This window comes from Pygocentrus nattereri, chromosome 13 (assembly GCF_015220715.1).
Source record: "Pygocentrus nattereri isolate fPygNat1 chromosome 13, fPygNat1.pri, whole genome shotgun sequence".
Taxonomy (NCBI): domain Eukaryota; kingdom Metazoa; phylum Chordata; class Actinopteri; order Characiformes; family Serrasalmidae; genus Pygocentrus; species Pygocentrus nattereri.
The window spans coordinates 33,905,696-33,921,084 of NC_051223.1; the positions used below are offsets into that span (position 1 = coordinate 33,905,696).

Genomic DNA, 15,389 nt, shown 5'->3' on the forward strand with positions numbered 1-15,389 from the left:
AATTCTGGACTTAACTACATTAAGAACACATCACAGACATTGCAGTAGATTAAAAGACTTAAGAAGCAACAAAAGCATAAAAGTAAACTAAATTAAACCAAATTAATGATACCTCAAGAGAAATGTATCTTTTATTGAAGGTCAAATAAATCTTTACTTAGTAAAAGCAGATTATTGAGCTGCTTCTCAAAAGCAATCATTATGATACACATATCCAAGCACAGACACACAAACTCCATTTCCATCTCTCATTCAACTTCACTCAACTTTCCAGCATTAAAATACTCCATAATTAAGCAGAGGGATTAGCTCAACTTTCATGACTCAGTGAGCAGAAAAGCGTCTTTGACACACAAGAACGTCTAAACCCGTCTCTGTCTCTCTGTCTCTCTCTCTCTCTCTCTCTCTCTCTGTCTCCCTCTCTCTCTCTCTCTCTCTGTCTCCCTCTCTCTCTCTCTCTGTCTCCCTCTCTGTCTCCCTCTCTCTCTCTCTCTGTCTCCCTCTCTCTCTGTCTCCCTCTCTCTCTGTCTCCCTCTCTCTCTCTCTCTGTCTCCCTCTCTCTCTCTCCCTCTCTCCCTCTCTCCCTCTCTCCCTCTCTCCCTCTCTCTGTCTCCCTCTCTCTCTCTCTGTCTCCCTCTCTCTCTCCCTCTCTCCCTCTCTCTCTCTCCCTCTCTCTCTCTCCCCCTCTCTCCCTCTCTCTGTCTCCCTCTTTCCCTCTCTCTGTCTCCCTCTCTCCCTCTCTCTGTCTCCCTCTCTCCCTCTCTCTGTCTCCCTCTCTCCCTCTCTCTCTCTCTGTCTCCCTCTCTCCCTCTCTCTGTCTCCCTCTCTCTCTCTCTCTCTCTCTCTCTCTCTCTCTCTCTCTCTCTCTCTGTCTCCCTCTCTCCCTCTCTCTGTCTCCCTCTCTCTCTCTCTGTCTGTCTGTCTCCCTCTGTCTCTCTCTCTCTGTCCCCTTCTCCTCTCCTGCAGAATCCTCCCCTGCACAGGAGGGGGGCTGGCATTTAGTTCAGCGGAGCTTCATATGACATGACACCAGCAGACAGCCAGTGTGCGTGTCATAACAAATCCTGCTGGCAGTGAACCTGCTGCTCCCCAGCCGGGAGACACAGAATCAATCACCATAGAGACAGTGACGAGAGGCCACAGCCCTATAACACTGAGGCTCATTTGAACCCCATTAAATCAGCCCCAGAAACGAAGGACAAACAGCCAAAAGAAATAATGAATAAAAGCAAATAAATGAAAAAAGAGCAGGAATAGTGATATTCATGAATAAAAGCTTCATAGCCTCCTCTTAATTGACTGTACTTGATTTTTTAGCCAGTTCCAGGCAATGCTATATCTGTTTTACGTATTTATTCATTTATTTATGCAAATTTATGCAAAAGAAATCAGAGTTGCACTGCACAAGTTATATGTTCAGGACAGTTATTAATGTTAATTATGAATGTTCATTTTTTCCCTTTTAATGTCTACTTTTCTTGTTGACCCTTCTTTAAAAACGTATTACTCAATTGACCGTGAAAAAGGATTACTTAGCTAGTACTTAGGGGATTTTGTGGGTTGGGCGTAGGGGCTTACCTTGACCTTTGTGATTGACCTCTTTAGCAGCGATGACTTTGTTGATGACACTCTGGAGGAAGTCACTCTCCCCTGCCACCCTGGGTGAAAAACGGGAGATGTTCAGCTGCCTGTGGCGGATGGCGTCATCCAGCGCAAGCCTGGAGTTCACACACAACAACAGGCAAAACACCACAGGGAGAGGGAGAGGGGGAGAGAGAGGGAGAAAGAGAGAGAGAGAGAGATAGAGAGAGAGAAAGAAAAGGGGGCAGAGAAATAAAGAGATGTAGAAGGAGTAAGAGTGAAGGAGAGCCAGAAAGAAATAGTGATAAAAGAGCAAAAAAGCCAAATAAAAGGCAGAAGAGAAGGGGAAAAGGGCAGAAAAGTCAAGAAAAAATGAAAATATGAAAAAGGAGAATAAGAGAAGTGTGAAGATGAGAAGAATGTGGGATATGGAGAGGAAGATGATGAAGGGAAGGGAAGGAAGGGGAGAGAAAAGAGGGGAAAGACCAAACAGTGATGCAAATACCATGACAGAAGACAAAAGCCTATATTTTGTGAGCAAACAGTGATACAGCGTGGGTGATGGAAGAGAATCAGATAAGAATGCAAGTTAAGAAATGCTCCCACTCCACTTTGAGCCTAATAAAGCACAAGCCTGGAGCCAGGGCTACTAGCACTGTACAAGCAACTGCCCTGAGGGCATGAGTGACAGCGGCCAGCTCTGATGTCCCCCCACCTGACGCCAGTGGGGAAAGGCCTCCAGAGAGAGAGAGAGAGAGAGAGAGAGAGAGAGAGAGAGAGAGAGAGAGAGAGAGAGAGAGAGAGAGAGAAAGAGAGAGAGACTGATAGATCAAAACATTAATATGCAGAAAGACCGATACATAGAAAGGCCAATGGAAAGAAAGAAAGAAAGAAAGAAAGAAAGAAAGAAAGAAAGAAAGAAAAGAGAGACTGCTAAAAAGCATGGTATTGAGGAATTAAGACAAAGAAAGAGCGGTGAAGAAAAAGAGAGAAAAAGAAAGAAATAAAAGAAAGAAAACGCTGCAGCAGCTGGACAGGCGTCATAGTCAAACATGATTATGTAGAAGTGTAGGAGGCAGGGTTGGTTACTGGCTTTTATTCAGAAAGAACTCGGACGCTGGTGAGACAACACAGAATGCTATAGAGACAAGCACACACACACACACAAACGTACATACAGACAGTGGCTTGAAAAGTATTTGGACATTTGTGTCATACTTAAAAAATGTTTTAAGTTAATTGTTTTATGAAACAAACCAAGCCGGATTCATTTTAAACAGACATTTTTTGTCAGCGTTTCAGATCGTTGTTATTTGAGTCATGCTTTTACTTTTTTGCTGTAAAAAAAAAAAAAAAAAAAAAAAGCCTTTAAATAAACACAAAGCTAACCAACACCATTGTAAGAAAAAGACCCCCAGACTCTGGCTACATTTACGCAGCAGGTTAAAGTGGCCCAAATCCGATTTTTTGGTTTGGCTGTTCACACTGTCTTTTAAATGTGACCTGTATGCGACATCAGTTTGAACAGATCAGCTCCCAAATCGACCCACATGCGCAAAAGAATGCTTCGCGTGTCGTGCTCATCCGGAGGTAAACAGCCATGACGGCCAGAGAATGCCCGTCACTCCTGGAGCTTCAGTTTCATCTTCGCCAGCATCACAGGAGCGATTAAAGTTCCAATGACTGACAGGAACACAATGTGTTCGAGTTCGCCGTAAAAAGGGCCTGTTATTCGGCCACTTCTTTGGTTCATGTCCTCTTTAAACTGTTCTCTGGCTCTGCAGCCTCGGGCTCCCCCGGCCGCGCTCGGCCGTTTCTTTCTAAACCTTTTTAAACTCGGAGTCTCGATGAGTCTCTTCTATTTTTTTGGTACATTAACATCAGTTAATGAGACTCAGCAGCACAAAATTATGAAAAAGGCCAAGTTGAACTGATGTAAAAGTCGCATGAATTACGATCTGGCTGTTCAGAGTCGCATCACCGCAGATCGGATACGGATCAGATTTCAGTACCACATAATGAAGCATCTCAAATCGGAATTGAAAAGGTCAGATTCTATGCGTTTTTTGCTGTTCACACAGCCACAAAGATGACACATCTGTGTCACATATGAGGAAAAAGATTGGATTTGGGCCACTTTTACCTGCTGTGTAAACGTAGCCTTTGACGTTTCCACCTCTGTGCTTTACAGTAGACCTAGTGTTCTCCATACAAAGAGCCTAATATGTGCTAAAATATCATTTTGTTAAACAGTTTATGAAGGAACCTAAAGAACTACGCTCAAGTTTAACAATGATCAAATGGTTAAAGTGTCCAAATACTTGTGGGGGCCAAATGCACATACATTCACACAAACCAGAAAACACTTTGGGGTGTGTCTGTGTGTCTGTGTGTGTGTCTGTGTGTGTGTCTGTGTGCGTGTCTGTGTGCGTGTCTGTGTGCGTGTCTGTGTGCGTGTCTGTGTGCGTGTCTGTGTGCGTGTCTGTGTGCGTGTCTGTGTGTGTGTCTGTGTGTGTTTTAGTCATGGCCAGTTCAAACCTATTAGCTAGACCTTCTCCATAACACAACGCTACCAAAATTACAGCTAGCATGTGCTCACTCTGACACTGTCACTTCTGTTACGTCAGCTGACAGACACTGGCCATCAGTGCACTGGGGGGGCTAGTGGGAGAAAGAGGGCCACCCTTCCCCGCCAGACTGAGTGAGTCAACTATGCTCTCATGGACTCCTGGCTACAGATGGCTGCGGCATCGTCGGGGCCACTGATCTTTCAAACTCCTGACAATAGGTGTGGTTGTGCCGCTCAGGAGTCCACTTTATTTCTTTTGCTTGTTTACTTGTTTAAAGAAAATGAGAGAAACTAAAAACAGCTGTATAAGTTCAGAATTTAACAAAAACAAACACAATAAAATTTTTAGTACCAAAGCTTCTAAAGGCTTGCATTGGAACAGAGGAAATACACACATAGGAGAAAGGCAGAATATAAACAAATGGTATTAGTGATTACTATTATTATTATTATTATTATTGTCATTATTACTACAAACCCAATTCCAAACAAATCGGGTTCATAAGTAAAATGCTAATAAAAACAGAAAGCTGTGATACAATTTAAAGTAGTGCAAAACCATAAGTTGTCAAGTTTTATCTAATTAATTTAATTGTTTTTTTGTTTAATTATACACCTGTTGTAATGTAATGGCTGCAACACATTCCAAAAAACTGCAATGTTTACCACAGTGTTACATTACCTTTCCTTTTAAAAGCACTTAATCATCATCTATGACATAAAATCTCCATGCCAAACATTTCACACAGTGCTGGTTGATATATCACCTATTATATATATATATATTCTAAAGATAAGAACCCTTTAATTTGTGTACTTTACTCAAGTCAAGGCATGCAGTCATTTATGGTTTTCATCTGACTGCATGATACTGTGATATGTTTGAAAATACCATAATACTGAATTTTATCAATAACCGGCTAGCACTAATGTAACGTATAAACAGCTGCTCCAAGATGAAAAAAGACCTAGATTATCTAAATATTAATTTAACATTACAATATTATTAGCATGCAAGTCAAAATGCAATTTAAATTAAACAAAACTGAACTTTACCCATGTATGGATGTAGTGGTTCATGAAAAAATGTATTGTGTTGTGGATTGCTACCATCATATTCATATTATACAGGAACATGGCCAAACCTCATATCCCACAAGCTGTAAACATGACGTTAATCCTTGTTTATAAATAAGCCACGTGTTAGTGAAACCTGGCGCTGCATTATAGGAAGCTGGCCCACTGTCTTTGTACTGTTTTTGCTCAAATACAGGTCAAAGAAGATTTCTAAATCATTGCTTCCTGTTTAAATCTGCACTTTATTTAGTGTCCCAGGATTTGTAGAATTAGTTTGCATTATGAGAGTTTTAGAAGTTCAGCACTTATGAGTGAATAGGGAGACACAAGAGCAGGACCTCTTCTGACAGCAAAACATTCTTAGAATTACAGAAGTAAACTAGAAAACTTCCGTAAAAACTTAAAGCCAAAGTCTCAAATTAAAAAAAGTCTCTCTGAGCATGTCAATCATACAAAATAAGCCTCTAGAACAGCTTTAACTGCTCAGGAAGGGATTCTAGCTCTCTGATCTCGAACTTATTCTGCCCATTATGTCATTAAGTCTAATTAACTCCCTGTTTCTATATACATCCTCTGTGCTGAGCTGCTCCAAAAACTACATGCCCAGAGAGACCAAAACTCTGATTTTAAGATTCAAAACTGCTGAAATGACGTTTACTCAAGTATGCTGTAGAATTACTTACACACATGTGTGAGAGAAAGCGTCTTATCTGAGGAACGCATGGGGGTTTAATTGCTTCCTGGCTTATCCAGGGCTGGAAAATGTTAAGAGGCCTGCAGACTGCCTCTATCTAAAGGATTTCCAATTAGAGGGAGAATCCTGAGAGAGGAAGGGCTACTCGCATTCTCCCAGCTCCTCATGGACAGGAGTTAACGAGCTAGTCTTAATTGAGCCAGGAGGGAATCGTCAGAAACCAATGTTACAGGCTACAGCTAATCAGGTGCCAAGAGTCTCAAACCATAGAAAAAAAGAAAAAAAAAAACTAAGTGTGTTGCCCATGAGGAAGCTTGAAGCACAGGGCTTATTGTTAGCGCCCTAAGCACAGAACACTTTTTACACACCTGCTTTCTATCAGTTTTGTGTGGGCTGAAGGGTGAAGAGACAACTGTCACTATCACCGGTGTGCTTTTTAGCCTCAGAGACATGCGTTCATGCATTCACAGGTTCTTTAGCCCTCAGAGTATTTCAACAGATACTTACACAGTTTTCCCCTTACTCCAAATGTAGTGAGCCATGTTTGGTGCCCAGAGTTTATTTATTTAGTTTTGTACTGGAGCTACGAGGCTGATGTAGCTAAGTACAGGTAGCAATTTTACATCAGGCAAAATCAGGCCTGCCGACATCACAAACCTGTCAGAAATAGACACGTGGTTCCTCGGGGTCACATACTGTTATCTATAAAAATGGACAAAAGTGCATTACATAGCTAAAAATAGGAATATCAGTCATGTTGAAATCTTCTCCGCTTTATTCCATCTTTATAGATAAAAGCACGTCATACAGTGTTGCAATTTGCAATCCTGTACAGCTCTTTCAAAAATCTCACCTGTTCATGCTGTAAAACAAACGTGTGTTCAAGAGTTCATGTATTCACAGGGCAGATTTAAGTGTTCATACTCACGGCTGAAAGGGGATGAAGTGCTGCTTGTCTTCATCATCCATTTTTCCTGTGATGATGTCAGTGACATCCATTACTGAGAAAAAAGAAGAGACTCAATGAGTTAATACTGCAGGGCAGGGAGCTGCTCTAATTAAGTAGAAGGGATAAAATACTATTCCTTAAAGATTATGAATACAAATGTCATGGACAAAGTACTCATATACCAAAATTCTAAAACACAAATTAGTGATTTGTTAATTCTCTTGAATCTTTACTTAACTGGCAAAAAGTACAAAGAAACAGTGGTAAATTTAAACAAACGTTGAATGTCTGCAGCAAAGTTGGGATAAAGACATATTTACAAGAGTGTTGCATCACCTTTCCTACTGATTAAACTTTTTAATCATTTGGAAACTGCAGATACTAACTACTGTTGTAGTTGTGCAAGTGGAATTTTTGCCCAGTCTTGCTTGCCAGTAGACTTCAGCTGCTCAACAGTCCGTGGTCATCATTGTCTGATTCTCTTCTACATGATGCACCATACATTTTCAACAGGAGACAGATCTGGACTGCAAGCAGGCCAGTCAAGCACACACACTGTCTATGATACCACACTGCTGTAGCTCATGCAGAATAAGGCCTGGCACTGTCTTGCTAAAATAACCATGGAATTCCCAGAACAAGTTGTCATGTTGATGGAATCATATATCTATCAAAATGCCCAATTTATGGCTCCACATCAATGGTACCTTCACATATATGCAAGTCACCCATGAAGTACTGCTATACCATGGCAGATGTTGGCATTTGCAGCTGCCCACTGAAAAAAGTCTGGATGGTCCCTTTCGTCTTTGGCAAGGAGAACTTGGCATCCATGTTTCCCAAAATCAAACTAACACATGGACTCATCTGACCACAGTACACATTTCCTCTGACTTTGGGACCATCAGAGATGAGCTCGAGCCCAGAGAACTCAACAGCAATTCTGATGTATGGCTTCATACATCAGTATGGCTTCATGGTTCAATAGAACTGATGCATGGCTTTCTCCTTGCATAATACAGAGTCAAGTTGCATTTCTTGATGCAACAGCAGACTGTGTTAAGTGACAACAGTTTTCTGAAGTAGTCCATGTGTATAGTTAACACAATAGCATGACGATTTCTCATGCTATGCCATCTGAGGTCTACAAGGCCATGCACATTCAGCCTGCCATGCTTTAAATGTACTGGGTTTACTCCGGATTCCCTGAGTCTTTTCACAATATTATGTATAGTAGATGGTGAAAAACCTAAATTCTTTGTAAACTTGCATTCTTTCTGAACTGTCTGACAATTCTCTCACAAGGTTTTGGCACAAAGTGGTGAGCCACAAACCATCTCAGACTCTCAGCCTTTGGGGGATGCTCTTTTTACCCAATCATGATACCTCCCCTGTTACCAATTCACATGCTTTTTCTCTTATTTTGCCTCTGTCCCAATTTTTTATGAAAGTGTTACAGGCATCAAATTTTGTTTATATTTACAAAATACAATCAAATTAGTCAGCCAAAGCATTAAAGTAATTTTTTGTACTTTTGTCAGATTCAGACAGACACACACACACATAATGTATATATTATGTAAATAAATATTATACATATACATATATATACATACACACCTCACAGAAAGTTAGGGTTATTTGGCTTTTGGGTGAAATTTCAGGATGAACCTAAAATGCACTCTAACCTTTACAGGTGAACTTAATGTGACCTTCTCTAAACTTTTGAATGCACATGTCCACCTGTTCAATGTTTCAGTACTTTTTGCATAACTTGCTGTTCTCTAACAAGGAGCTTAACGGCAAGGTGGTGGTGTTACAGTGCGGGCAGGTGTGTCTAGTCAATACAGAACTGCCCTACATTTTGTGAATGGTACAGTGACAAGCTCATACTACTGGAATAACATCATTAATCCAGTCATTGTGCTTTTGCATGACCAGCTCATCGAGGTTGCATCATTAGGGAACGGGTGCTGGAGACTGGGGTACCTCAAATGGAGTGGCCTGCACTTTCTCCAGACCTGAATCCCACAGCAAACCTTCAAGAAGAGTCGGATGCCATACCTCAGCAGACAATGAGTCGACTTGTAAACAGCATGAGACAGTGGGCTGTAATTGATGCTCCAGGGCACATGACAAGTTATTGAGACACTGAGATCTTTTGTTGGGGTGTACCCACCACTGTTGCTTTGGTTTCAATAAATTGTTTGAGATGAGGAAATCACTGTTGCATGCCTCTACTTTAATATCCTAATTTCATGATATAATATCGCTGTAGCGTGAACTTTGTTTTCCATGAATTTCACCTGAAAGCCAATGGAGGTAGTAGGGTGCTGATGAAAGCACCACCACTCAGGTGCATCTCTACACAACCTCTCTGACCAACCTACAACTCTCTGTAGTGGTTTAAGTTGGGGGGAAAAAGACAAGAAAGGCATTTCTCGTTCCCACTTCAAACATACGTTTGATGTTGAAACTGATACTGGCACATTCTCCCCATTGTCTATCACAAGGGTTACACACATCTTGTTCTATTCCCACACACTTGGGGGAAAACATCAGGCGATGTCAAAGCATCAAGGTCGTCATGACAACTTAGTATATTTATAATATGCATTCAAAGTGCAATTTGAGTCTCTGTTGGGGGACACAGCGTACAACAGCTATGAATACACCATGCAAGCATAACAAATTTAACCCGTAGGGGAAAAAAACAATCACATTTGTGACAATGATCTCTCCAAGATGAACATCTCCCATCACCTCTTATAGGACAAAGAATCAAGGGTTGATTTTCCCTAGAGATGAGCAGTGGGCTGAGAGCCAATCTAATTAGTTTACTACGGAGCTGGCATCTCTGCCACCAGGGACGAATCACTCGCTAATTCCTCATTCTACTCTCAAAACCTCTGATTATCAGCTAAATCTATTTATGCAGTCAGGCGAGAAGCCTTGAGACAGGGGTCTTTCTTCACTGATCTCTTGTTTTCTCGTCAACTCTTTCAGAATGCTTTCAATTAGATTTAAGCGATCTTATTTGTCTTTGCCATATTATAAACCTCTTAATTTGTAAAAAGCCAGGCTAACAAGGGCCATATGTTTTCCAATACTCACGTCACTTAACAACAAAGTATCACCTAATAAAGCAGCAACAGCACAGGCGTCATATCTTATTCATGAAAGGCAGATGTAGTCCCAACTTTTTCACCCTACTCAAGACCACATTACGCTCAACTGGCCAGGCAGTATCAGTTGTGAACCAATACTTTAATTATTTGAATCTGATATTTAACTGACTCTTTGTGACTGAGTGGTTAAACTGGTTCAGGTTGGGTCTATAAATAATAAGTTTACCTGCCACTCCAAAGGGCCGCCGAAGTCCGGATGTCAGCTTTTTAGTGTTATTGTCTCTCAGTTCCATGCGCCCCACCCGGACAATCTGACAGACAAAACTGATTTTCTCCCTCTTAAGGTCTTCGCTGCCAAGGTCCTACAGAGCAACCAGACACACACAAAAACATCGTTATAGCAATAACCTACACAAATCACGTGTGCATATAGGCACGCAAGATCTAAGCAGGAAAATGAAAGAGAGCTGAACAGATACTAGGAATTCACAGTTTTTGTACCACAACACATTTTCTATATAAAAATGTATATGCTTATATTTTACAGTCAAACTCCAGTTGCCAAAACAAGGCAGCAGTACCTGGTCAAAGCATAAGAAACACAAAAAAAATATTTAAATGAATAAAAGCAAATGAATTTGAATATTTGCATAGAACAGTGGAACTCTGTCAGTTTGTCTGATATCACGATTATAATTTACAGCATGCAATCAAACAGTTCAATATACAGCACATAGTGTCTTGCAACCCCCATATAAACTTTATTCTATTATAATTAAGATAAGGTTTTTAATATTACTATTCCTGGATACTTCGAAGAAAAGGATTAGAGTAAGAGTAGAGTGTTTGGTTAAGCTTACACACTTTGTTAGTCCTCTTGTCAACTGAGGAGTGGAAGAATTGATCCATTGATTGGATCTTTTCCAGTGTGAGTAAAGTTTAACTAAGCAGGCCCTAAACTGTTCATAATGGAGTCTGATTTGGCAGACCGCCTTATTTTCTGGGGGAGGACTATGGGATAGTGGAAAGAGCTGAGGGAGAAAAACATCTGCCACAAAGCACACACATACAATGCACTGAAACAAGTATTCAGGCACTTGATTTTGTTATTTCATACACTTCCAGTATACATGCACACTTCCAATTTACACACAGTATTTCTTTTGACTATGACCAAAAAGTATGGATTCACAAGAAAATGTTTAAAAAATATTTTTAAAAGTTTTTTTTTAATTGAACAATATATTTAAAGGTTAAAATAAAAATAAATCAAGTTGTATATATACGAATGCTGTAAAAATAGAAAAGTAAAATGCAGCTGTCCATCATTATCACAGGCTATTTTCTGGGATGATTAGCAACCATGGTGAAGGAGCTTCCAAAAGTTCTAAGGGACAACATTATTAAATAACACTTAAATGAAAAAAAGCTACAGGGCCCTAACAAAATGGTCAAACATCCCAAACGGTACAACTGGTGTGATAATACACTAGTTAATACCTGAACTAAAAGCAGCTGTCAAATGACAGACTAATACTAAGGAAGGTAACAGAAAAGCCAGCAGTCACCCAAAAAAAAAATTGCAGGAAGACCTGACAGCAGTAGGAATTACAATTACCAAATATGACTTCCTTTTTACTGCAGATGTCATGAAACTAACTGTTAACAATGGCTTTGCAACAAAGTCATTCATACGTTTTGTTTATAAAGTTAAATTGTGTTTAAATCTGAAGTGGATATCTGCACCCAAAGTATATTAAATAATAAAAACCTGTCTGAATATTTGTTTTCCTTCACTGCACTAGGGGTTGTACAATTTACTATTTTTTACTAGTTTATTAATTATTGCAATGAGAATCTTCCAGACATCAGAGAAAGGCATTCTATCAGTAGCTTGCTACCAGCTAGAGGCAGATGGTTTAATTTTGAGATGGTCATGCACTTTAATCCAACAGCAAAAACTGTGGCTTATCAAGCTAAATGTTAAGTAATATCATTTAGCAGCAAGTAGTCACCTGCTCAGCACAACAATAAGCATTTTGCTGCAAGATATTTTAACTAGATTGAAAAAACAAGTCTGTGCAGTGTATGGTATTTCACAACTAAAAAGTTATGTAAAATTAGATGGAAGTATAATTGAAGGTTATAATTTTAGCCACTGAAACACTCACTGGGAGTCTATTTTTGTCACAGCACAAATTTAATTGAATGCTTCTACACATCATGCAAAAACAGCCACCTGTGGTTAGTCATTGTGTATGTCAGTCAATGTGCCCTTAAAGTAGGTAGTACTCAGCCACATTGAGTGACAAAACCCACCAGACTCTCTTGCGACAGTGAAACGTCTGGTTTGCAAGACTATATTTCAGGACAGAGGGAGAAGTCAGAAAGGTCCCCTAGACACCTTACAGAGTGTGAGGGTCTTAATATTTTAAATAATAACCTGATCAACAGAGAACCTACTCTAAAAAACGGACTAAGGTGATGTGCACTCTCTTTTGGTGTACTATTTTCTACAGTCCCTTCATTAAGGCATAATTACTTTGTGACTAATCTGCAATAATCATGTATACAAAACAACAGAGGAACACAAATTAAATTGTCACTTTATAACACTGTAATTACTCAGCTTGGGCAGCACATTGCTTTCGATGGCAAAATGTCACGCTTAGCTGAATCACTAAATGTTATAATGACTACAGGAAACACTATAAATTGCAACGATGCACAAAAAGCCCCTGAATATTTGGTGTCTTAAATATTTGGACAAATGTAATACAGGGTGTCTATTTAAAACAAATAAGGACTTCAACAGAGAATTGGAGGATACGCACTGTGAATACAGCTCGCAGATTGTGAAGTTGATCGATGTCTTTGACCAGGCCTGAGCTGGACCACCGGACCAGATAGTTTTCACTGCACATAAAGGAACAGAGAGACAAGGGGTGGGAGAGTAAAAAAGAAACAGAAATAAAGAGAACACAGAGAGAAATACAGGAGAGATATTTAGGAGAGATACATTTTATCAGATATATCAATTGCTACTGTACTGGACTACAGTTGAATGAAGGAGCCAGCACAAATGTTAACTGCATTCTGTGTTCCTTTGCAAATCACTATGACATAGGCATCCAGTAAACTGATTCACAGAGCTCCAAGCTGAAAAATCAGCTGTCTGGCTAGAGATACTTCTTAGTAAAGGCCAGCTTGTTGTTTTGGGCAGTTTGCTGTTTAAAGGCTTTAATCCTGGGACAATAGGAAATTCCAGAACTGTTGTGTGTGTGTATTAGGAGTTCACACTGTATTGATCCTCTTTGTGTGCGAACGTGCCCACAGCGTTGTGTTTTGGTCTCTCTGTATTCATGCACATGCTGTGTTTTGGGTTGCACGCGGGCGCTCTATTCTGAGAGGAAAGGGGTTGTTTTAATGCATGCTCTGTTTTTTGCTGTGCATGTGTACTCACTGGGTTTGGGGCATGCTTGTTTGTATGTATGAACAAAAACGGGGCACAAGCAAACAGGGCCTACACTGTATTTTCCACTTTGTAATATGCCACATATTTTCAGTGGAAGACAGCGCTGGACTGCAGGCCCCCAAATTCTCTAATTACATAGCCATATTGTTTTAACACATGCAGAATGTGGCTTGGCATGATCATGCCACAATCTGAATGGACATCCCCAAAATAGATGCCATCTAGACAGCAGCATGCAATGCCTCAAAATATGTATATATCTTTAGCATTAATGACACCTTTACAGATGTGCAAGCTATAGTGCTATAGGCACTAACACACACCCAACAGGCCCAAGCTTCTGAACTTTACACTGGTAACAATCTGGAAGGTCAATTTCTTCTTTGGCCTTCTTTGGAGAGTGTGACTATAACTAATATGAAAGGCAGACTTGTCAGGCCACAATACACAAGTGCACTGTGTATTTGCCCATTTCAGATAAACCAATGCCAAGACAAGTTGTCAACATTTCTGAAAGTTGCAGACATATGATTTCCATTCTGCATACAGAATGATTCATCACAGAAGTATGCAGGTATGGGTGGACAATATGGAAAAAAACAATATATCTTTATCCATAAAGAAATGTTCACAATACACAATGTGTATCACAATATTTTGATACACAGACAAAACAATCTGATAGTATCACATTTTAAAGTTGCTACCAACTATGAATACAACATTTATAATTCAACATTTCACACACTGTTTAAACAGGGGTAATTATGCTCTCTTTGTAATGCTGCTTAAAGTAGGTTAGTTTTGAAGTGCTGACAATATTCACAAAATGATGCTCAGAATTGCATGGTGTGTATCACAATTTAAAAAAAAATAAAATTATATATCATCATATTACCCAACCCTACACACTGGTATTAAAACTGCAGCCACAGGCTATGACGTGTTGTTTTCAGCCTTAACCATCATGCACAGAGATTCCTCTATATTGCCTGAATCTTATGATGTAATTTAGCACAGTAGAGGGTCAAATATTTCAAATTCTTATAGTTGCTTGGTGTGGAATATTGATCTTCAACTGCTGGATTATTCACTGACTAATTTTTTGACAAAGTGGCAAGTCTCGACCCTTCCTTGCTCAAAAAGGACTAGCCCTTTCCTGGTAGTTAGTTTTACACCCTAACGTCATAATATAACTTGTTTATAACCACTTTTAACATATGACCATTAACACTTCACAATATCCTTAGTCTTAAAGTGCCCCGCCCACGTTTTTTGAAACGTGGATTTCAGTGTGCATTTCACATACTGTCCCAGTTTTTCTGAAATTAAAGTCAAATGCATGTATGAATGTGTATGTGTCTTCAAGTGTCTGGATGGAGCACCTGATGAACTTCGAGTCAATTGGGTCGTAGAGAGACATGAGCACCTCAGCATCTTCCCCAATCTTACACACTACATTCTTCAGTGTCACAAAAAGAGCAAAAGATGGTGTGGAGGCAAACTTGGCCTGTCTGCTCAGGTCCAGGTTCTGCTTCTGTGACTAAAAGGGAAAGATGAAGAAAGAAAAACATCCACAATTCACAAATTAAGACTGCTTTCATTGTAACCTGCTTGTAAAATGCTTCCAATTCAGCACCTCTCATAATTTTCTCTGCCAAAGTGAAAAAAAGATATTACTCTAACGAAATAACAAAACCTTTCAACGTTTTATTCAAAAGTCTTAACATCAGGTCTAGCAGTAACTGATATGACAGTAGTATGTGATCAGGTCGACATCATGACAGTGACTTAATGGGTAAGGGCAGATTATAAGTGCCACTTAAATGATCAGAGAGTCAAAGGCCATTCAATATATTCAATTTTCTACCAGCAGTCTACACTGGACAAGTGATTAAACAGAACACATTTACACT

General features: G+C 39.8%; 1 protein-coding gene across 4 annotated transcripts in view; it reads right to left on the minus strand.

Moving 5' to 3' along the window:
* The window catches only part of dock1 (dedicator of cytokinesis 1), a 312,984-nt gene that overhangs the window by 236,968 nt on the left and 60,627 nt on the right, over window positions 1–15,389 (minus strand). For 2 of the 4 annotated variants that reach the window (XM_017701249.2, XM_017701241.2), the window contains exons 8-12: window positions 14,859–15,016; window positions 12,833–12,914; window positions 10,225–10,360; window positions 6,850–6,922; window positions 1,579–1,658 (exon numbers count right to left, since the gene is read on the minus strand). In XM_017701249.2, coding sequence (XP_017556738.1) covers window positions 1,579–1,658; window positions 6,850–6,922; window positions 10,225–10,360; window positions 12,833–12,914; window positions 14,859–15,016 — 529 coding nt within the window. Of the gene's footprint in view, window positions 1–1,578; window positions 1,719–6,849; window positions 6,923–10,224; window positions 10,361–12,832; window positions 12,915–14,858; window positions 15,017–15,389 lie in introns of all 4 variants that reach the window. The other 2 variants (XM_017701234.2, XM_017701225.2) reach the window with 1 other exon arrangement.